The 23,305-nt window shown below is 50.4% G+C and overlaps 1 protein-coding gene across 6 annotated transcripts in view; it reads left to right on the plus strand.

Moving 5' to 3' along the window:
- Positions 1-23,305, plus strand: part of CNGB1 (cyclic nucleotide gated channel subunit beta 1) — a 75,460-nt gene that overhangs the window by 20,589 nt on the left and 31,566 nt on the right. For 4 of the 6 annotated variants that reach the window (XR_014774533.1, XM_084757095.1, XM_084757096.1 and 1 more), the window contains exons 12-16: positions 1,122-1,158; positions 6,610-6,769; positions 8,730-8,813; positions 15,374-15,461; positions 15,731-15,821. Coding sequence is in view for 5 of the 6 variants with exons in the window: in XM_084757095.1 (XP_084613221.1) it covers positions 1,122-1,158; positions 6,610-6,769; positions 8,730-8,813; positions 15,374-15,461; positions 15,731-15,821 (460 nt within the window). In the remaining variant the exon portion in view is untranslated. The other 2 variants (XM_084757098.1, XM_084757099.1) reach the window with 2 other exon arrangements.

A 23,305-nucleotide genomic window follows, 5' to 3' on the forward strand; every position in this document is an offset into this window, starting at 1 on the left:
GGGAGGGATCTTGGAAGCTCAGATAAGGGCTGGGTAGTTGCCCTGTGTCCCTGGGGTTAGGGACGCAGCAAGAAGGGAGCCATCAGTGGCGACTCAGCCTTGAAGCCTGCCTGCATGCACACATTTTCTCAGGCACTGCAGCCACAGTACTGGTTCACCAGTCAGGAGCTTACAGCCTCCTAGGGACTTCTACAGGGATAGAGGAGCTCAGAGATGGAGCCTGCTGGAGCATCAAGGAAGGCTTACTAGTGGAAGTGACGCCCATGAATGCACATGGATTCCGAGACCAGGAAAGTTCTAGGAAGAAGTGAGGGTCCTAGGAAGCCCACAGGCTCCATGAGTGTTCCTAGGGCCTGATTCTCTTTTTTGGGGAATGACTCACATCTCCATAGAAGCACCTAGAATGCGGAAATAGAAAGCCTACTCTCAGTCTTGGCTATGTGATGTTGGCTCTGGTCCTCTGGGAACCCCGCTTTATCCCCCTGAGAAATAGATGAACAGTTCTGCTACCACCCAGCCTTGGGGAAAAACACAGGAAAGAGCTCTGAAAGTAAGATGTTTTAGCCAGAGAGAGGTGGGCCTGGACTGGTCCAGGGCCTCTGGGCCCCAACACCTCTGAGTAGGCACCTTGCTGCAGCTGTTTCAGGGCACCCTACCTGGTCTCACTGAGCCAAGTACCCTGTCCTTTCCTCACTGGCTCTAGGCCCAGCAGAGCTGGCTCAGTGCTGAGGGAGGCTGAGCAGAAGGTACTGGAAGCCAGGCTTTGCTTCATACCCTTCATCATGCTGCCTCTGAGGGTGCGGAGTGCGCTGGCTCCAGAGGTTTCCAAGCTTAAAAGGGGCTAAGGGGCAGGAACCAGGGCATCAGGGGAAGCAGACATAGCAGGGAAAAGATTTCCAGATGCTGGACAGAAAGGATGCTGTTTCATAGAGCAAGTAGAAGGGCTGTCCAGCCTGAGCAAAAGCTGGGAACGAGCTCTGGTCCCAGAGGAAGAAGGGACCAGAGCAGCCGGTAGCTTCAGCCTCAGGAGAGCAGGCTGGAACAGGGAGCTGTTGACAGGAGGGAGGGAGGTGAGGGAGGTGAGACAGCCATGGCAGGTCTACTCTTTTCTCCCCATGTAGGAGCCTGGCTGCCCTGAGACGTGTGATGTGCAGACTAGTAAGTACCATGCTCCTGGGCCCCATGTTTGTTTCAGGGAGGGCTGCTTGATATTCTTAGGTCTGAGGCACAGCTAGGGTCTCCTAACCTGGAGTTGAGAGAGCCCGCTCCTGCTCAGCATCTCTGGATAGCAGGAATGGAACTGGTGGTTAGAGTCTTTCCTCATTGGCTTCCAGCCTCTGTCAGGAAAACAAGCGTGAAACCAAGCCCACACCCCTTCCTGTTGGCAATTACCCAGGAGTGGGGACTAGACTCTGGAAGCTGGATGTGGGTTTGGTTGGGAAAGAGTAAGGAGTGGGAAGTTCTTGGGAAACAGATTCTAGGGACTCCAGAGCTCTTGAGCCAGGATTCTCTCCCCCTGTGATGAGTTGGAAGGTATGTGAGAGCATCATTGGAAGACAGAAGGCTGAGACCAGGCAGGATAGTACCACTGGAAGTAGATAATATACTGAATAATATATTGCATTCACTCACCCATCCATCAAATAGCAATGGGCGGTGTGCTGCCACCTGCTTCAGCCTGCTTCTGGTACATGTGGCGGGCTTCTGGTGAGCCAAGCAACATTCAGGCTTATGCACAATGTAGCCCCTGTATCACCCTAGATACAGGGCATCCTAGGATGAGGAACAAAATTGTGCCCAATCCCAGCCCTATTGGACCATGGTCTCCAAGAGCATTCTGAAACTGAGTAATCCCTTTAGCCAGGGGCAGACAAGCAGCCCAGGCCTTGGAGGTGAGAAGGTTGACAGTAACAAGAATAACACTCAATAGGAAGAAGACATCTGGCCAGCTTCAAGGGGTGGGGCAAGCTCACTTTGTTCTGGGGCGGCTGACCATCCTTGGATACACAGGGACTCATGTCTGTTAGAGCAGGCAAAGGCAACCCTTGGAGAACCAGAGGCACTGGGTTCAGTAAGTCATGTATGTGTAGCAGACTAGGCACTATTCGGCCAGGCAGGTGATTCCTCAGTCAGCCTAAAGTTCAAAGGCCAAAATTTCCCAGGGCAGGGACCATCTATATACTATGAAGGGCTCTGATGGGTGCTGTGTCCTCCTGGCTCCCTGGAAGGATATGGGAGTCTCAGGGGGGCTGCAATCAGGCTACCCCAAAGTTCCCGGAAAGGGCATGAGTGGGTACAGGCTCAGTACAAAGACCAGGAGCGTATGTAGGCTTATCCCTATGGCTGCTGTGACAAATGTGTATAAATCTACAATTGAGGTGCTATCAGGGTCCAGTCCTTTTGAGACTCTAGGAGGGGAGCCATCCTTGCAGCTTTTCTGACTACCTTAGGCCTCCTTGCTTCTAACTGCCCTTCTATCTGCTCCCTGTCCCCTCTGCTCATCTCCCCCCTGGATGGGTGTCTATTGCTGGTTAGAAGGAAGCCTCTTAAGCTCAGGAGGTTCTTGCTTTGAGATCTTGATGTCAACCATGTTTTCAAAGATCCTATTTCCAAATAAAGTAACATGTATGTAGAATAGGATAGGACATGGGCGTGTCTTTTTCGGGGACACTGTTCAACACAGTACATGGGGTGACTCAGGGTCAAGGCACACACGTTCACTTCCTTCCTCCTTTCTGTCCCCTAGCTTCTGCTTGGCCACTGAGATGCTTATCCATCCATCCATCCATCTATCCATCCATCCATCCATCCATCCTCTGCTTGGCCACTCAGATGCTTGTCCATCCATTCTCTGTCTGTCCATTCAGGTGCCCACATTTCTGTCGCCTCCTTTGTTTCAGGGGTGACAGCAGCTGGAGGCCTCTGAAACAAGGGAGAGGGGACCTGGGGAGCCAATGGACAGATGGACGGATGGATGAAGGACAGAAGGATGCCTCAAGAGAAGGAGAAGACCTTTTAGGGGGCAGTTGCTGCTTATCTCCACCTTCCTTGAATAGTAAACCCCTCAGCCCTTTGTACCCCCAGGCAGGACAGGGGAGCCAGAGTCATTAGGTACAACCCCAGAGCTTTCTCTTGGGGCTCTTGGCCAGGGGGCCACACCCAGATCAAGGGCAAGGGCAGGGAGGACTTCCTGGTGGGAGACTATGGAGAGCTTTTTTGAGGCTTCATTGTTCAGTGTCTGAGCATGCTCACACAGGGGGTTCCTGGCACCATCTACACTGCCACAGGACACGGTTTCCCTACAACTGATTCTCCCAAGGCCTGCCCTAGTTCTCTCTCCCAAGAGTCAGGAACCACCATTGGCTGTGACATTGTAGCTGACATTAAAGAGTGTGACTTTGCACCTCAAACCTGTGACTGTGTGACATTCTTAGGACAAGTCTGAAAAGAGTCTTTATGTTTTATTTACTTAGGTCTTTGCTGTACATTCCAGGCTGGCTTCCAACTCTCCCTTCTCCTGCATCAGCCTCCAAATGTTGGAACTGCAAGGACACCCCACAGCCCTGCAGTACTTAGGTACTAAAGAGAGGTGGGCTGAATAGGCATCGCTGTGGGTTGTAGGATGGAGGAACTGGCTAGGGACCCTGAGGTCCCAGATGCCCCTAGATGTCTTTATTTTGATTGATTTTGAAACAAAATTGTCCACCTTTAAAAAAAAAATCAGCTTTTAAGCAGGGTGTGGTGACACATGCCATTAATCCCAGCACTGGGGGGGGGGGGCAGAGACAGGTGGATCTCTGGGAGCGTGAGGCCAGCCTGGTCTACAAAGAGAGTTCCAGGACAGCCAGGGCTGTTACACAGAGAAACCCTGTCTTGAAAAACAACTACAACAAAAATCAGCTTTCAAGCTAGACATAGTGGCACACAGCTGTAGTCCCAGCACTCAGGAGGTAAAGGTAGGAGGATCTCTAAGTTCAAGGCCAGTCTCGTCTATAAAGCAAGTTCCAGGATAGCCAGGGCTAAACAGAGAATCCCTGTCTCAAAAACAAAACAAAACAAATAAAATACAATAAAACCAGCTTTCCACAGAAGGGCCAGCAGGCCCTGTCAGAAACTGGGTTGGTCTGGCTGTGGTGTGAGAAAGGTCTGTGCTCATGAGAAAGGTCTAAACAGCAGCTGTCACCTGCAGGCAGATGGCATTTGTCACTTCACTCATATCCACCGTCTGAATTTGAGTTTGAGATACCCGATGCCTTGAGCTGGCAGCAAGAAAGGGCAACTCTGTAGAGAGAATAAAGCAGGAAATGTCTGGAGATGAGGGCAAGGGCCTGGGGAACCCTGGGCAGGGCAGCTAACTGGGATCCTATGCCCTTGGAGACAAAGCCAAAAGTAGAAGTGTAACTAACCCTGCAGGGATGATGAGGCTCTAGACAGAGGGGAGCCCCTAGATGCGTTTGGGCAAGAACCCAGCTTTACAAAGATCACTCTGGGGCTGAGCAAGACTTTAAGCCCAGGACCACATCTCACACGAGCAGCCTCAATCGCCTCCAGACCTCATGGCTGAGACTGTATCTTCGGAGCTATGTGTGGTGAGGGGGGGGCCTATGCCTCAGAACACAGTAGGTGAGAAGAGATGTAGCCTGGGCTAGAGGGAAGTGGTGACATGAGGTAGCTTAAAGCCTGGGCCCTGGCTTGCAGGAGACCTGGGGGCCAGAGTGTCTGGCCTGGTGAGAACCTATGTACCCAGACTCCCTGATGGCTGGCCCTGGAAACAGGAGTTCTTATGTCAGTGGTACAGCTGGCTGCCACTGGCTGGGGTCAGCATCTCATGCAGTGGCCCTGGAAGTAGGCAGGTTGCTGACTGGAAGGTAGCATGTCCATGAAAGACTGCAGGGGTGAGATTTACACATGGGCTGAGCCAGCACTGGGCTCCTGGGGGGGGGGGACTGTGGAGAACGAGAAGTAAACTATTACAGAGAGGGGCTGGAGCTGCTTCTACCAGGGGCCTGACATCCCCCTCCCCGACTCTGCCTCCTCTGACACCATGGATAGATATATACCAGCCACACCCCATCCTTGCCTTTCTTGGTTGGTGACCCGACCCAGAGATGTGGCATTATTTATCTGTAAACAGAGACATTCTGAGGCACTCTGTAGGCTTGCTACTGAGATGAAGAGGAGAAATGCTCGCGAAGGGCCAACAACCCCTGCCCCACCCCGGGTTCATGCTCAGAGCATCTAAAAAGAGTTTATAAGAAGCTGGGCATGGTGATGCATGCCTTTAATCCCAGCACTTGGGAGGCAGATGCAGGTGGATCTTTGTAAGTTCGAGACCAGGCTGGTCTATAAAGCAAGTCCAGGATAGCTAAGGCTAGAGAGAGACCCTGTCTCAACAAAACAAAAAAAGTGAATAAGAAAGGAAAAAAGGATGGCACAGTGCACTGTGGGGTCAGTACCCTCTGGGGACCTGGTACTGGAAGATGCTCACATGCATGTTTATTTCTTGGGATGCAGCAGCAGGAAAATAAGAGAAGACCTGGCTCTGCTATTCCTGTGTGGCTTTGGATGTGTGGCTCCGCCTCTCTGAGCATGCTCTTTTCTCTGTAAAATGTCATTCTCTTAGGCTGGGAATGTCCTCTCCCTGGATTGTCCCCTGCCAGGTCTGGGTAGGACCTGGTGGCTAGTAAAAGAATGAGATTCACCTTTGCTCTGGGGGTCACAGTTGGAGGGGCTGCCTAGTCTAACCCCAGGGCTGTGTATAGGACAGGAGAAACCAGGGTGCCTGTAGAAACTAGGGCTAAGCCAAACAAGAAAGTGCTAAACCATGTGCTGTACCCCATCTGTAGGGCAGGAATTAAACATAAAACCGGAGAATGAAATGGGGAGAATGGTTCTTCCTACTTTAGAAAACTGATGTGAAGCTGGGCGCGGTGGCACACTCCTGTAATCCCAACACTCGGGAGACAGAGGCAGGCAGGTCTCTGTGAGTTCGAGGCCAGCCTGGTCTGCAAAGAGAGTCCAGGATAGCCAAGGCTACACAGAGAAACCCTGTCTCAAAAACCAAAATAAATAAGTAAATAAATAAATAAAATTAAAAAAGACAACAAGGTCCCCAGAAGCAGGAGCTGAGCTCACAGACACGCTGCCACCAAGAGATAGCACACAGGAAAAAGCAAGGAGCAGGCTTTCTCTGCACCCCTTGGGACAATCCAAGGCACTCCGTCCCTGGGGATGGTGAAATATCTAGTCTGGGTCCTTTGACATCAGCTGTGACGCTGTGAATAGAATATTCTTTCTGCTCTGAGCCAAACTTCTAAGAAAGAAAGGCCTGATAGGAAGCAAGCTTGGCCAGCTGTAACCAGAGTTTGATCCCAAGAACAGAAAGGTGGAGAGTCCTGGGAAAAGGATGAATGAGCAGCTGTATTGTTTGAGCCTGTCCCTGGGGCATCGAGCATGCCCGTTATGGTCCTGTTGGTAACACAGCCAGCTAGCAGCCAAGACACTGAAGACACTGCTGGGAGAAGATCACTAGGATGGACCCCCAGGAGTCCGGAACACAGGCTACCCTCCTCACCCCACAAATGGCTCCCTCCTCTTTATCCCCTGCAGTCAGCATCCTCCCCGTGGAACAGGTGGAGCAGGATCTTGTTCTGGAGGAGGTGGACCCTTGCTGGGAGGACACTCAGCAGGAAGACAGTGTCAGCCTGCAGGACATGGAGGTGGCTCCGGTGTATGAAGAAGAGAGTGAAGCCGTAGTGGAGATGCCCAGGTGGGGAAACCTAGAAGTCCTGGAAAAGGAGTCAGTGCTTGAGGTGGCACCAGGCATACAGGTGTGGTTCCTAAAAGCATAAAAGGGCCCAGTGCAGGACCTCGCCTGCCTCTCCACCCCCAGTGCCTGCCCTCAGCCCCTGGGCACGTGGCTACCAGGCCCCACTTCAGAGATAGTCTGGGGACAGATACGCATGGAACCCCCTCTTCTAGTTGGATTCTGTTGCTGCGACGAAACGCTCTGATCAAAAGCAACATAGGGAGGAAAGGGTTTATTTCTGCTTATACTTCCAGGTCATAGTTCATCACTGAGGGAAGTCAGTCAGGAACTTGAAGCAGAAACCATGGAGGAATGCTGTTTGCTGGATTGCTTTCCAGGCTTATGTTTAGGTAGCTTTTTATGTAGCGCAGGACTGCTTGCCCAGGGAATGGAACTGCCCACAGTGGGCTGGGCCTACCTATGTAAGTTAGTAATCAACACAATCTCCCAGAGGCATACCCAGGGACCAGCCTGATGTAGGCAGTTCTTCAGCTGAGGTGTCTCCTCTGAGATGACTGTGTCAAGTTGACAATTAAGGCTAGCCAGGACAACTCCTCTCTGGTCAAAGGATGGCGTATCACATGTACTTATCTGTCCTTTGTCATATTTGGTCAATAATATACCTCGGAGCTTTCTATAATTCACTAGATGAAAATCATCCTCATTGTTTTCATAGCTGTATAGTATTCTGCTATATGGATATAGCATTATTTTTTTTGTTTGTTTGTTAGAAAAGGTCTCACTATGGAGTCTTGGCTGGCCTGGAACTCACTATGTAGAACAGGCTGGTCTTAAACTCACAGCAATCTGCCTGCCTCTGCCCCCCCCCAAGTGCTGGATGGATTAAAGGTGTGTGTCCCTGAGCCCAGCTTCAAATAAATGTTTGTTTACTGTTCCAGTTGGCACCGTGAACCTGGGAGAGCAGGGCCTAAATGTGCGGCAAACTAAAGTCTCATGCAATAGCCAACTTTATTCAGAGCATCAGGCAGTTTATACTCTGAGTAAAGTGCACAGTCACAAGGACAAGCCACATGTGGCAAAAACATAATTTTCAGTAGAGGCCTATAAACAAGTATCAATAGCCAGTTGTAATGAATAATCCAAAGCAAACTCATTCCTATCTGTTACAGGTGGGAGGGACAGGAAAGCACATTCCAGATCAGTTCTGTGTTTTTGAAGAAACAGGCCACACAACCCTTTTCTTTGTTTTCCTAGAGTTTTCTCACAAGCACTCAGGATTCCCTTTACATGACTCCATTCTTGGACCATGTTCGGACACTCCACTGGTGACATTTAGTTTGTGTGTTAGTCAGCTCTCTGTTGTAATTAGATATTCAAGGCCACCAGCTTATAAAGAAAGGAGATTTGACCGGGCATAGTAGCACACGCCTTTAATCCTAGCACTCCGGAGGCAGAGGCAGGCAGATCTCTGTGAACTCGAGGCCAGCCTGGTCTACAAAGCGAGTCTAGGACAGCCAAGGCTACCCAGAGAAACCTTGTCTTGAAAAACAAAAAACAAACAAACAAAAACAAAAAAGAAAAGAAAAAGAAAGGAGGTTTGTCTTAGCTCGCAGCTAAGTTGCCCCATGGCTTTTGGGCCCGTGTTGAGGCACAGCAGGGAGGAGCAAAATGATCGACTTCATGTCAGAGAAGCATGTAAAGAGGGCTAACATGATGAGCAATTCTAGCTCCTGACCTGCATTGCTAAGAAATGCATAGGTGGAAACTGAGGCTTACTGAAGCTCAGAGCTGCCCTGGAGTCACCATCAGGACAGTGTAGGAAGGCTGTGGCCAGAGGCTACTGGTATGGAGCTCTTGGATGGAGCTTTGCTGGGAAATCCCAGGACACGTGTCAGAGATGCGGTGAGGAGGGCCGGAGCAGCTGCGGAGGGCTCACCACTTTCCTCTGGCCCTGACTCAGGGAGCTGCCACAGATTCAAGAGGAAAAAGAAGAAGAGGAGGAGGAAGAGGAAGAGGAGGAGGAGGAAGAAGAGGAGGAGCCTATGTGAGTGACTCGTCCTGAGCGGTGGGCTTAGGGGCTCCTGGGGTGGCGTGCTTTCTGCCTTTGTTCTGTGCTGAGCTGGTTAGGGTCCCCATGGTACTCAAACTGAACCCATTGCCCGATACCCCCCCTCCCACTCGCACAGGTGCCCTCCTGTGCAATCTGAGACTTGAGCCTGCTGTTTTCACTACTGTATCCCAGAGTTGAGAACAGGGCCTGGTGTACAGTAGGCACTAGATAAATGTAAAATTAATGGCATATATAGGTACATTAGTGAACACATGCATTGAGCTCACAACACTTCTCTCTTAACAGCAAAGCCCCTATGTAAGCACGAACATACACATACATGTACACACACATATACACACACATATACACACACATACTCGGTCACACGTGTACACACATGCAAATGTGTCCACAAATGTCCACACACCTATATACAAGTACACACATGCCCAAACACATACACACATATATACACACATGCACATGTGCACGCACACACTTATATGCACACACACACACACACACACACACACCCTAGTGATCCTATGATGGCCTCTGACAGCTTGTACAGCTGCCCTGGATTTTGCTCTGTTGTCCTGTAACGCTTGATTCCAATGCCCTGACAGCAGTCGCATTAAAGTCCACACAGCGACTTTCCAAATAAAGATTGAAAACTGGAAGGCAGCTCCCTGACCTGGAGCTGGAGACTTAGGGTAATATTTGACAGAACGGGGAGCCCTGGGCGGGGAGAAAGCAGGGAATGAGTGAGGAGAGGGCACAAGCCAAGCACATGACCAGAAACGGACAATGAGGAGAATCTGAAGGACTTTACCAGTGAAGGCGCATGGGGCGCGAAGGGCACACACAGGCAGTGTTCAAAGCATGCTGTCCCCGAAGCAAGTTGTGACAGCCTTGAACCTGGATTTCCCAAAGTCACACGGAGCATAAGGTTTGTGAGCAGGAAGGTGGAATTGCTGACAGCCCTGTTGGAGAGGTACAGACAGGGACAGCAGGAAGCAGCTGCTGTGGACCCAGGAAACCTATCTGTTCCCAACTTGAACCTGTTGCCTCAGTGCCTGGATCTGCCATGTTACCCACTGTCACAACACCGGACCCAGACCCGTAATCCTGGGATGGTCTCTTTGGCCAGAGCTTGGGGTCCCAGCAACACCACAAGTGTTCCGAGCACAGCTTCATGCCAGGAATGGACCCATGCCTGTCAGCAGGGCTCCCTGGCATGTGGCTTCCCTCACCGGTGCCCACCTCAGCCGACAGCAGCCCTTGCAGAGGGGCCGCAGAGATGGTAGTCAGTGGGTGCTGTGGGGCCTCCCTGGCGTAGGGCCCATTGGTGACTAATGCTCTGCTTTCACTAAGGACTGCTTCATCTCCAGGCAAGAAACAGTTAACCATGAATCTGGCTTAAGAGGCGCGGTAAAATCCTATGGGGTAACATCAGTTCTCAGGGCGCTCTTACTCAGTTTACATTTTGTCTTCCCACATTTTCTCCTTGCCTACCTCCATTTCTTCAATGCTTACTTCATCTTCTCTTCAGAGCTGTCTATCTAGGGACTGGGGAGACAGCTCAGATCTTCAGAACCCACATACATGCCAAGCAACATGGTGGCCTGCCTGTAATTTAACCCTTGAAAGGTGGAAGTGAGATTCCCAGAGCAAGCTGGCTAGCCAGACTAGGCAGTTGGATTACCTCTGGGTTCAGTTGAGAGAGTCTCAGTGGAAACAGTGGGAAGTGATGGAAGGAAAGTGCAGGCCTCCACATACCACAAACCTGTGTGTACACATGTACACGCACATGCTTATATATGTGCATGTACACCACATGCATACACATGCAAACAATTTAGAAAAAAGAAAAACCGTACAAACTTTCTGTCCCATCCCTAGCATTGTGAAAGTCTTTTTTTTTTTTTTTCAAGACAGGGTCTCTCTCTGTGTAGCCTTGGCTGTCCTGGACTCACTTTGTAGACCAGGCTGGCCTCGAACTCACAGCGATCCGCCTGCCTCTGCTTCCCGAGTGCTGGGATTAAAGGCGTGCCCCACCACGCCCTGCTTGCAAAAGTCTTTCTTTTGGGAAAACTAGGCATGTGCTGCCCACCTCTGCCCTTTGAGTCTTCTCCTCTTCCGTAGTGCAGCCGGTGTGTGCTCTGTCTGCATTTCACCCACCTCTGTACAGAGTGCTGGCTCTGGTTACTCCCCCACTGACCCCTGTGTGCCTGAAAAGTCTGGCATGTGCCCTGTTCTTGAACTGAGACACCTCCAAAGGCCAGTGCCCATATAGGCCCACAGAATGTTCACACGGGTATACATGTGTCTCCAGACATAGTGACATAGGCACGCATGCATATGTGTATGACACACGCTGGCTATACACACTCACATACACATTTACACACATGCATCATCACACAAGCTCACATGTGTGTATAAATGTACCCATGTACATGTAGGCATGTGTCTACACAGACCAGACACCTCAGGCATGTATTCACCCTAAGTGGTCACCCATAGTTTTGAATTCAGAGAGCCTTCAGGCCCCTGGGCCCAGGGAGGAACAGCACTCTGATGGCAATCAGTGGTCCCAGGTACACACATGGAAGATGTAAAGCTGGGGACAGGCTGGGCTGGGCTGTTACTGTCTGGGGAAGGATGCCCTTGGCCAGCTTTGCAGAGACACAGGTTACTGATGACGTGAAGGCCCTGGTAACGCAGCTGGTTGCCTAGCAACCCTGTCTCTGCAGGCAAGAGCTCTGCTTTTCCTAGCAACCTTGGCCCATAGTCCCCACCTGCCCTCCCTGGAGCGTTCCTGCAGTTCCCTGCACAGCCCCTTGATGTGGCTAGAACCAGGAAGGACCAGTGGCTCCATGCTGAGCCAATCACAACATCACAGAAACTGCTGTCCTGCCTGAGCCAGGGCTCTTCCCGGCTCCACTCATATGCTCCAGCCCCAGGCTTGGTGTGACTGTCACAAGGCCCCAAGTTGACCTACTACAACATGGGCCTCCCTATCAGCAGAGCCCGAAAGACTCAAGTAGGTGACTGCTCCTGTTTCTGACCTCTTGTCCTCTGTTCCTTCTGAGCTGGAATTTCAGAGGAGGAACACACTGCTGAAGGTGACCTGCAGACCTGAACTTGGGGACCGTGGGCTGTGGGGGTGGGGTGGGGGGAGGAGGAGAGAAGACTGCTGAATGTAGAAGCCCGCATGGCCACATCTTAATCCTTACTCTAGAAGTCAGGAGCCTGCTGGAAGCCTACTCAGCCCGTCTCTAATCATCTTAGAGATTCCCTGGGACTTGGGAACTTTCTAGAAGTTAAAGGGAGCTAGATAAGAGGGAGTTATGACAAGTAGGAACAACATGGCTTTGGTAGAGTGACCCCTCAGCAGCTCTTGATAATGTGGACAGGGCCACCACTATGCCAGTAAATTGCTTTGCTAGCCGAGGTTGTTTATCAAAACATGTCTGCAGAGTCCTAACCTGCTGCCTAGGCTGCCTCTGGGGTTAGCTGTAAGAGTGACATAAGAGCTGCTACACACTGCTGAGATGGCAGGAATGGCAGGTCCTTTACTAAGCCCACTTTGCAGAGGGGCACATCGAGGTTCAGAGCTGGGTTTTTGGCCACTCTGGCGGGAAGTGCAAGGGTGAGCCTGGCTCCTTCACAGTAAAACACAGACAAAGCCAGCATCTCACTGTGTTTAGAGAGAAGAATGCAGAAGAATCCTGAGATAGCACCTGATATTCTTTTATTAAATTAAAAAAAATGTTATTTATTTATTATTTATATAGTATTCTGCCCCCATGTTTGTCTGCATGCCAGAAGAGGGCACTAGATCTCATTATAGATGGTTGCCAGCCACCATGTGGTAGCTGGGACTTGAACTCAGGACCTTTGGAAGAACAGACAGTCCTCTTAACTTCTGAGCCATCTCTCCAGCCTGACACCTGATATTCTTATAGCTTTGCCATTTCAGGCTCCCTGACCGCAGGCAGCTGGAATTATCATGCAGGGCCCTGTTTGTTTGTTTGTCCGCTTGTTTGTTTTGACACCGGAATAGACAGAGGCCGCCCCAGGGTTCCAGGTAGGTTGCCCAAGGCCATGCTGGGAGGATCTGGACAAAGAGGCTTCTGGCTTGTGCTGGGTGCTGTTTTGTTTTTTTTTTTTTTTAGAAGAATCCACTCAGGCCCTCAGAGCAACTTCTGCTTATGGCAGGAGGCATAGCACCAAAATATGTGAAGGATCCAAGAGAATATTAGAATATTACTTTGAATGAACCTAGGGTCTTGTGCATGTTAGCCAAACTCTCTAATCTAAGAAACCTTTACTTTCTGTTTTTTTTTTATTAATTCATTCATATTACATCTCAATAGTTATCCCATCCCTTGTATTCTCCCATTCCTCCCTCCCTCCCGCTTTCCCCCTACTCCCCTCCCCTATGACTGTGACTGAGGGGGACCTCCTCCCCCTGTATATGCTCATAGGGTATCAGGTCCCTTTACTTTCTCTTAAAAAAACAAAAGCCAGACCAAAAGAACTTTTAGACATAAGGAAACATTACAAGCTATAAATTAACATTGCTCTTCATCAAATGCCATTGGGATGTAATTTTAACCTATTTTTAGGGGTAAAGAGACCCATGAAGGCTAATGTACCTGGTCAAAATCTGACGTGAGGCAGCGGGCAGTGTAGACACTCAGGGTGGCTGCACGGGATCGGAGCAAGTGCCTGCATCTGGGCTCACCTTGTGAAGGCTGCGTGACCACATGCTGCCCGCGGGCCTCTCTGAGCCTGTGTTTTCTAAGATGAAATGCTTAAGCCATCTCACCACAGCCCTGGCAGGGGCTGTTAGGATAAGAAAGCAGAGGGAGATGATGATGATGTTGCAAAGAGGTTGGCACAGGACTTGGGAGACACCCCGTGGCAGCTGCCGTGGCCACGTGTTTGCAGGCTTGTTCACAATCTCTGGCAGCAGGCTTCCTATAGATTCCACTCCACCCTGTCCCAACCCCTGATTACCCACCCTGAGAATGCTGAGACGCAGCCCACTAGGTAGATATGACACCTTAGAACATCTGCTGTGAACCGGCGAGACAGAGCTCTGAGGAGCAGGTGACGCTGTTAGGAGACAAGGCTTAGGTCTAACTACAAATGTCACATTAGAGTCTGGCCTTGGCAGTACGTGCCTGGGATCCCAACACCAGAGATGCTGAGGCAGGAGGACCACAAGTTCTATCCCCAGGATGAGGTGGGTGGGTGTGGAGAGAGGTGTTGTGACCTGACCAAAACCACAAACCTTAACCCAAGGCCCTGTTGTTTCTTCGCCAGCCTTCGATACACGGCAAGTTCTAGGCTAGCCTGGATGACATAGACCCTGGTCAAGCACACACACACATTATGCATGCACACACGCATGTGCACTCACAACACCTCAGCTTCTCGTTCTGATTTATCATTCTAACATGGAGGTCACACACAGATATCTAGGGGCTCAATTCTATCTACAGGCTGAATCTTGAGTTTCTGCGCGCGCGCGCGCGCGTGTGTGTGTGTGTGTGTGTGTGTGTGTGTGTGTGTGTGTGTAGAAATGAGGGGGATGGGGTGTCTGACATAGGTTCTTACGTAGTTCAGCATCAAACTTGCTATATAGCCAAGGCTCATCTTGAACTTCTGACTCCCCTGCCTCGATGTCCTGAGTCCTGGGATTGTCCTGCTCTTCTGGATAGATGTACGCTAACATACATACATCAGGACAGTCTACCTGAAAAACATGGTTCGGATTCCTGTGGAAAATGAGGAGATCTGATACCCCTGGCGCCTCTTTCCAAACAGAGTGGGGCGCCATTCACATGGGCAAGAGCTTTCCTGTTTGCCACAGTCTCCTCCCTGCCCCTCCCAAGGCCTCCCTCACCCCTAGCCTTGCCACTCATGTAGACTTGCCATCTGGACCAGGGGCATCAGAAGCCTTCAGCGTTGCACTGTTGGCAACTGAATTCATGGCGGAGAAACAACTAATGCCTTGGGTTAAGGGTTGTGGCTTTGGTCAGGTCATGGTACCTCTCTCCACACTCACCCACCCCATACCAGGGATAGAACCCAGGACCTCTGACATGCCAGACAACTGCTCTACCACTGAGATACATACACCCTAGCCCTTGATTTTCTTAACATTTGTTTACTTGCCTACAGCCAGCAAGGTTTCCTTCAGACTTGGGGAAACCTGGAGTGGGCTTCATCCCAGAAATGCTCCTTTGAGCATCTTCTATGGTGTCCTTTTTCTGGACCAATCCTCTCCCCATGTCTGAAGTCATCCTTGAGGCCCAGTGTATAAGCCTCTTTCCTTGGGGAAAGCCTCTTTCCTTGCATAGCTGTGGTCTTTACTTGGCAGTCCCTTGTCTCAGACAGTAGACGGTCAGTGTGGATGTGACATAACCTCTGACATCTCTGTGCTCCCTGCACCTGGTCAGAGTTGGACTTCAACAGCATCTGGAAATGCCAACCTCCACTAACACTGGCTCTTTCCTCTGTCCCTTGGGTCACAGTGTCCTGCTGGATAGCTGTTTGGTGGTGCAGGCTGATGTGGACCAGTGCCAGCTAGACAGGACACAGCCACAGATAGAATCACTCCAGGTACAGAGTTCCTAGCCCAGGCAACCTGGGGCCACTGATGAAGGGGCGGGAATGGGGTTTGCTGGTGAGCTGTCCATAGGACAGACAAGGCTGAGGTTAAAGGGGCACCCCAAGGGGCTGACATACTAAGGGAAGTGTGGTCCTGGAGTAAAGATTCAGAGGGTGGTTGCTTGGGTAGCTTTGTCCCCAGCATTGGTACTAGGTGGGACAGGAGCTGGGGGGCGGGAATCCAATGGAGCACCCAGCGTTCTCTCTGAATGTCTCTGTAGGAGTTGCCAGAGGAGGAGGAGGAGAAGGAGGAAGAGGAGAAGGAAGAAGAAGAAGAGAAGGAGGAGGAAGAGGAGGAGACCAACTCAATAGGTAGGTTTAAGTTGTACAGGGATGCCCTAGAGAGTTTAAGACTGGTGGGAGCTTGGAGTGGGCAACCTTCTTCCATATCCTCCGTCTCCTTCCTGCCTGAGACCCCACCATTCTGTCCTGGGCAAAGACCTTCCTCTGTGTCTTAGGGCTACATTATTTCAACTAGAAGAAGTCATCCAAAGATACTGGATAAATGACCCCCAAGAGTGTTGGGAGAGTTGCCCTGCCAGTCTCTCATGGCATCTTCTCTCAGGAAAAATGCAGCATAACCTTCATAGAGACCCCTAGTGGTGCAGGGGCCAGAGCCTGTAAATGGCATGACCACACCCCATCTCTGTGACCACACCCCTGTCTTTTGGAGCATGCCCTGGGTGGGGAGCTCCAGTCATACCCAGCTTCTACTGTGGTCCTCTCTACCATCCCAACCCCAGGCCTGGTGTCCTGTCAATGTTTTATTGCTGTGAAGAGACATCATGACCACAGCAACATTTATAAAGGAAAGCATTTAATTGGGGCTGGCTTACAGGTTCAGAGGTTTGGTCCACTATCATCATGGTGGGAAGCATGGCGGCGTGCAGGCATTGAGAGGTGGCTGAGAGTTCTACATCTGGATCCTCAGGCAGCACAGAGAGAGAGAGAGAGAGAGAGAGAGAGAGAGAGAGAGAGAGAGAGAGAGACTGGGCTTGGCTTGAACATTTGAAATCTCAAAACCTACCCCCAGTGACATACTTCCTCCAACGAGGCCATACCTCCTAATAGTGTCACTTCCTGTGAGCCTCTGTGTGTGTGTGTGTATGTGTGTGTGTGTGTGTGTGTGTGAGAGAGAGAGAGAGAGAGAGAGAGAGAGAGAGAGAGAGAGAGAGTATTTACATTCAAACCACCATATACCTGGAATCCCCAGGGTTTGGGTGTAGGTGCTAAGTAGGAGGCTGTGTCACAGCCCCTGAACAGATGACATCCTGGCCTACAGGGCTACATTACTTATGCACTCCCACATTCTGTTCTTTTTTTTTTTTTTAAGATTTATTTATTTATTATTTATACAATGTTCTGCCTGCATGTACACCTGCATGCCAGAAAGGGCACCAGATCTCATTATAGATTGGTTGCGAGCCACCATGTGGTCGCTGGGAATTGAACTCAGGACCTTTGGAAGAACAGTCAGTGCTCCTAACCCCTGAGCCGTCTCTCCAGCCCCCGCATTCTGTTCTTGAAGCTACTGGCCCTTGAGTTGCCTGGGAAGGCCAACAGATTAGTCTACAGATAAGAAAATTGAGGTTTGGTGGGTGACTCAGGGTAGGCAAAAAGTGAAGGCACAGACGACATTGGCTTCTGGCTCCGCCTTGCTGTGGGACCCAGAGCTAGCTCTCTCAGAGTGGAGCAGTGCTAGGGCCTATCATTCAGTGCAGCCTATTATTCAAAAGTTTCCTTTATTGACAGCAACATTCATCTGTAGGAACCTTGGAGTACAGGCTGGAAACTGGGCACCTTCAGAGATGTGAAGGCTGGGGAAACAAACAAAAAAGGTCAAGTCGGTTCTGTCCCCTTTCCAAGGCAGTCTGGGAAAGCAGTGTACAGCTTCAGTGTCCCCTCAAAACTGCTTAGAAGTGCAGAATTCAGGTCCCACCAAGCCCTGTGGAGCCAGCATCTGCCTGCTAACTGCCTGGTGGTTTGTTTTCATGCTAGCCTTTGAGGCAATAGCTTTGAGCCCCACGTCTCAGATAGGTGGAACAAGGCTGGGCATCAGGACCACGTAAGCATCCTCAAGTGATTCTAGCATGAAATCCCCTGACTCCAGGGCCCCAGCATCTTTGGTTGGAAGGGTGACGAATTGGCTGCAGGGTTTCTATGAACAGAAAAATTGGACTGAGCTCAGCACACTGGAGCCTGGCTTCTGAGGCTCTGAGTCTGGCATCTTTTGAGTCTGACAAGGGGTCTACTACTGTGGCTGATAGGTGGACTCAAAGCTCTGGGATGTGTCTTGAAGCTATGGGTGAACCGTCTGTGTGATTCGGTGATGCTTTTACTGTTGAGTGTTGGGGACAGGAGTGGATGCTGCAGGCCTGAGCAGTACTGCTGCTCCAGCAGGCAGGTGTTAGGCTGGTCTATGTCTCCACTGGGGAGGAGCTCTGCCTACACCACCTCCCTCAACGCAGCCCTCGATTACAGTCCCCTAGGGTCACGCCTCTGCCTGCCACCTTCTGGACCCAGTACTATGGCTAAACCAGGCCTGAACATGGAGCTGAATCGCCTGGTCCAGGACCAGCCACCTGGCCAGGAGGGCCCCAGACCTGGCCCCCCAAACCCAGCCGAGCACCTCCCCAATGTGCCCAGCTATCGTCCCGCAGTCACCCGCATCCCTGTCCTCGTTTCCCGGAGGACAGCCTTGTCCAACTCCAACTTCACCAAGGAGATCAGGAGCTCCATCCGTCGCCTGGGTAGTGTGATCTCGCCCCAGCATGCTCGGGACATGGCATAGTAGGCTTTCTGCATGGCTTGGGCTGTCTTCCCACCTGTGTGCCATGCTATGGGAACATGCTTTGTGCTCATGCACACACACCTCCTTCCTCTACAGACCTCTCGCCTGCTTTGTAGTGACTGGGGTGGGGCGCACGATTAGTTCTTTTCTTTCTATATGCCTAAAATTTCACAGTTAGCAATTTAGGTCCTTGACTATATACACTTTCTGAAGGTCATCATTTCATACAGGCAGCCCACTCCTATTATAGTTTGTTTTTTTTTAAACAGCAGGTGCTCGCATGGGGAGTGCATATACTAAAAAAAAAAAAAAAAAGTCAGCTCTGTAGCGCATGACGCTTGGGGAGAATGCTGGTGCAAGGGGCAGGGGTCACTCCCACTCCTAACTGAAGTGTTATGGACAATTGATAGCTTCTGGGAAAGGGGGAGTCAGTTTTCTCTAAGGATGTGGCTCCTGGTAGGTCAACGATGCTCCGACGACAGATGGCCTCCTACCCAGAAGTTTGTATGGGCAGCACAAATTGGACTTGATGGGTTATTATGAAAAATAAAAAAGGACATGAGGTTTAGGGGAAAGGGGAGGTGGGGTGGATCTGGGAGGAGTTGAGAATGAATATGATCAAAAGCATTGTATGAAATCCTCAAGAATTAATAAAGATATTTTTAAAAAGAAGGGACAGAGGCCATGGAAGGCAGAAAATCAAATGGCAGAGTGGTGTGAGGGCCATTGCTTGACCTTAAGACCCTGCTGCACTTTCTGAGGGCACTTATATCTACTGTTTTAGGGAAAGTGGAAGCAAGCAGGTGCAGGCAGGAGAAACAGATGCAGGCAGGAGAAGAGACAGGTGTGAGCAGGCAGGTTCAGACAAGGGCAGGCGGGAGAAGTGGGCAGTTACAAGTGCAGGCAAGTACGGGCAGGAGAAGCCGGCAGGTCCAGGCAGGTGAGGAAAAGGGGTTCTCAGGGTTCAGTGCAGCTTGAAGGCCCTGTCCAAACTAATTCCTGGGCTGCTACTACACACTGGCTATTGACAAAGTGCTTGGGGAGTACAGGTGCTCTGAGGTAATATCTGACCCTTTCTTCCCTGATTTAAGCCAGTCTGCCCACTCTCCCTTTTGATGTGACTGGCATTTGTGCTGACACTGGGCCACGCTGCCTCTGAGATCAGAGCAGGTAAGGAGGAACAGGACATTCCATAAGAAAGGGCTCTGGCTGGTCTTGTCTCCTCTTCCAGGTTCACCATGGGCACAGAATTGGTGAGCTCATGCCTACAATGAGGGGTGACACCTGGGCTCTGTCTGCTGGTAGCTGGGCCCAGCTCTGTTGCTCCATAGGACCCCTGACCTTGACCATCATTACTTATTAGGCCTCCTTTGCTGGATTTTCTTCTTATTTTAATCTGCTTTTACTTAAACAGGAAAAATTTTTAATGGCTAGTCAAATGGAAAACTGACATGGCTTGCCATAAACAGAAAGTGTCAACAGTTTGCTTCTGTGATAAAATGCTGAACAAAAGCAACTTGTGGAAGGGAAGGGTTTATCTTAGCTCACACTTCTGGGTCACAGTCCTTCACTGAAGTAAGCCAATGCAGGGGTAGCTCAAAGCAGCATAAACCATGTAGGAATGCTACTTACCGACTTGCTCCCCCTTGGCTAGATTTCTCCCATATCTATTAGCAATTAAGAAAACACATGGTGGTGCACGCCTTTAATCCCAGCACTTGGGAGGCAGAGGCTGGCGGATCACTGTGAGTTTGAGGCCAGTTTGGTCTACAAAGTGAGTCCAGGACAGCCAAAGCTACACAGAGAAACCCTATCTTGAAAAACAAACAAAAAAAAAAAAGCAAAAGAGAAAAAGAAAAGAAAACGCTTCTCAGAGAAGCCCACAGGCTAATCTGATGGGGGGTGACTCCCTCTGGAAACTCTCTCAAGTAAGTCTGGGCTATGCCCAGAATACAGGTAAAGCTAGGAGGTTAGGCCTGTCCCAGCACCCAGGAAGGCTGACGCAGAAGGATCTTGAGTTCAGTGCCTGCCTGGCCTATAAAGCAATACTGCCTCAAACACAAAAACAAAACAAAATCAGTGACAGAAACAGAAAGCGTCCCTAGGAATAACCACAAACACGGGGTGGGGTGGGGGAGGTGGAAAATGGAGCTATGATTTCTCATGTGGTTCTTGTTTTTCATGAGACTCAGAGCCTGCTGAAGGCTTGGAGTCCAGGGGCGCTGCCTCTGTGCCCAACAGGCATTGACAAGGCCACAGAAGCATTGACCTAAATGGTCCCCTCTGCACTCAACATGAAGGGAGAGTGACAGTGGTGTCATGGTCTCATTCTTTTCCTGGTCTCTGTGTGTGTGTGATCATCTAGATCTTCCCTGGGACACTGGGGACTCCAGGTAGGAAATACTCCCAGCAGTGCCATGAGGATGTGGCAGACACAGTGAGGCAGTGACACAAAGATTTTAGGTGATACAGGATGAAGCTACCACGCCCTGGTCTGGGTGTGGTGGCACACGTCTGTAATCCCAGCACTTGGGAGGCTGAAGAAGGAAGAGCTTGAGTTCGAGGCTAGCCTGGGCTACATAGCAAGACCCTGCCTCAAAATATAAGGAAAAGAGCAAAACTCGCAATTGGCTTGTCAGCCATGTCTTAGCACGTCTGAGCTGGCTCTAAGTATCAGCAGGTTCCTGAACTTTCCTACCTTGCAGTTCCCTTATGAACAAAATGGAAACAGAGTAACCACCGCCCCACAGAGCTGCTGGGGAGGTTAAGGAACACTGGTGAGGGCCTGCAATCCCAGACTCCCGGGAAGCTGGGGCAAGAGCATTGGTTGAGCTCAGAACACACAGCCAGCTCAAACCAGCATGACCCCATTGCAGTGGGTGGTCAGGGGACAGAATAGATGGAAGTACTTAACATTTAAAAACAAATACCAGAGCCAGGCAGTGGTAGCCCATGCCTTTAATCCCAGCACTCAGGAGGCAGAGGCAGGTGGATTGCTGTGAATTCGAGGCCAGCCTGGACTACATAGTGAGTCTAGGACAGCCAAGAGAAACACTGTCTTAAAAAACAAAACAACAACAACAACAACAACAAAAAACCAAATAAATAAAATACCAGAACCTGGTGTTGGTGGCGCACCCCTTTAATCTCAACACTCAGGAGGCAGAGGCAGGTGGATCTCTGAGTCTGAGGCCAGCTTGGGCTACAGAGGGAGTTCCAGGACACACCTGTAAACAAGCACTGTAAAGATGGAGTCAAGAAATTGGGGAATTCAAGGCCAACCTGGGCTACATAGTGAGAACCCAGAAGGAAGGGTAGAGAAGGAAAAGAAAAGGACAAGGCAGGCTGGCTAGCAAGATGGCTTAGTGGGTCAAGGTGCTTGCTGCCAAGCCTGGTGCCCTGAGGTCCGAGCCCCAGAATCCATATGATGGAAGGAGAGAACTACCACACACACATACACACACACACACACACACACACACACACACACACACACACACACACACACTATGGCATGAGCTTCCACCCCAAACATAATAAATAATGTAATTTTTTTTTCATGAAAGAGTTTCTCTGTTTAGTTCTGTCCTGGAACTTGCTCTGTAGACTGCCTCTGCCTCCTGATTGCCGGGATTAAAGGCATGCATCACTATGCCTGGTTTAATAAATGTATTTTTTTTTTAGGTTTTTCGAGACAAGGTTTCTCTGTGTAGCCTTGGCTCTCCTGGACTCACTTTTGTAGACCAGGCTGGCCTCGAACTCACAGCAATCTGCCTGCCTCTGCCTCCCAAGTGCTGGGATTAAAGGCGTGCGCCAGTATGCCCAGCAATAAGACTAACTAATTTTTTAAAACTCCAAAAGAAAAGAAAAGGCAGGGAGGGAAGGCTGACCTATAAGCATACATAGATTGCTTAACAGTTAACATTCAACGTTTTTAATGTTTCTGTTTCTAGTATTATTAGTCTAGAAATCAATATAGTAAAAACCCATCTCATCTGAACTGTTTTCTGTCAGCTGGTAATTTCTCTTCTCTGCTGGGGGATGGCAGTGGTGGGTGCAGTCCTGCCCAGGGTAGGCAGGGGTGGGAGGCATCCCTTGCCTGGACCCCTGGGTTAGACTTGCTGAGGATGTCGCAGCACACTGTGCATCCTGGGCCTGAAGCTGAGCCCATGCTGGGGACCACCAGTACTGGGACCCTGAGGTCTAACCTTTAGGGTCCTTCATCTTCTGCTCTCATGGGGACTAGTGGACAGTAGGTGAGGCCTCCCGTTTCCCCTGAGACTTGAGGACTTCCTGTCAATCTAGCAAATGGTTTGCCCCAGTTTAAAAACAAACAACAACAACAACAAAAAACCCGTTCCCATTCCTCCAGGGGGCTTATGACTCAGGAAACAAACACCCAGTTCTCAGGTCTCCTTCCTTCCCGTTGTGGCTGTAAGCTATGCACTGGATTTCTCATGGTGGCCATGAACAGAAACGTCCCAGGGGCAGTTATTTCAGAGTATTTTCCCTGCCTTGCTGTGGAATAGGCCTGTGGCCTGCTGCCTCTAAGGCTCCCTGCTAGGTATAACCAGCCTCTCAGTGTCCTCTGAGTCCCCAAGGTGGTACCCAGGCTCCCCAGGAAGCACCTGATTCTGAAGAAGAAGGTTCAGGCTTTTTAGAGGTCCAGATAGGCAGCAGGTGACTTCTAGGGGGGCCTCCTGTATAGACGCAAATACCTGCCAAAGCAGGTTACCAGGTAAACACCATGGCCAAGACAGCAAATGCATCTGAGTTGGAGACTCTTCAAGAATCCAAGGCCTTTGGCTTCTGCCCTTCCCTACAGGCTTAGGAGACATGCTTTCTCCTACCTTGTGAGGGGAGCAGATGCTTGTCTGTATGACACTTAGTCTTGCTGAAGTTTTCCATGCTGGGGACAGAGAGAGAGAGAGAGAAAGAGAGAGAGAGACAGACAGACAGACAGACAGACAGACAGAGACAGACAGAGACAGAGAGACAGAGACAG

This window comes from Acomys minous (assembly GCF_964271855.1).
Source record: "Acomys minous genome assembly, chromosome: 14".
NCBI classification, from domain to species: Eukaryota; Metazoa; Chordata; class Mammalia; order Rodentia; family Muridae; genus Acomys; species Acomys minous.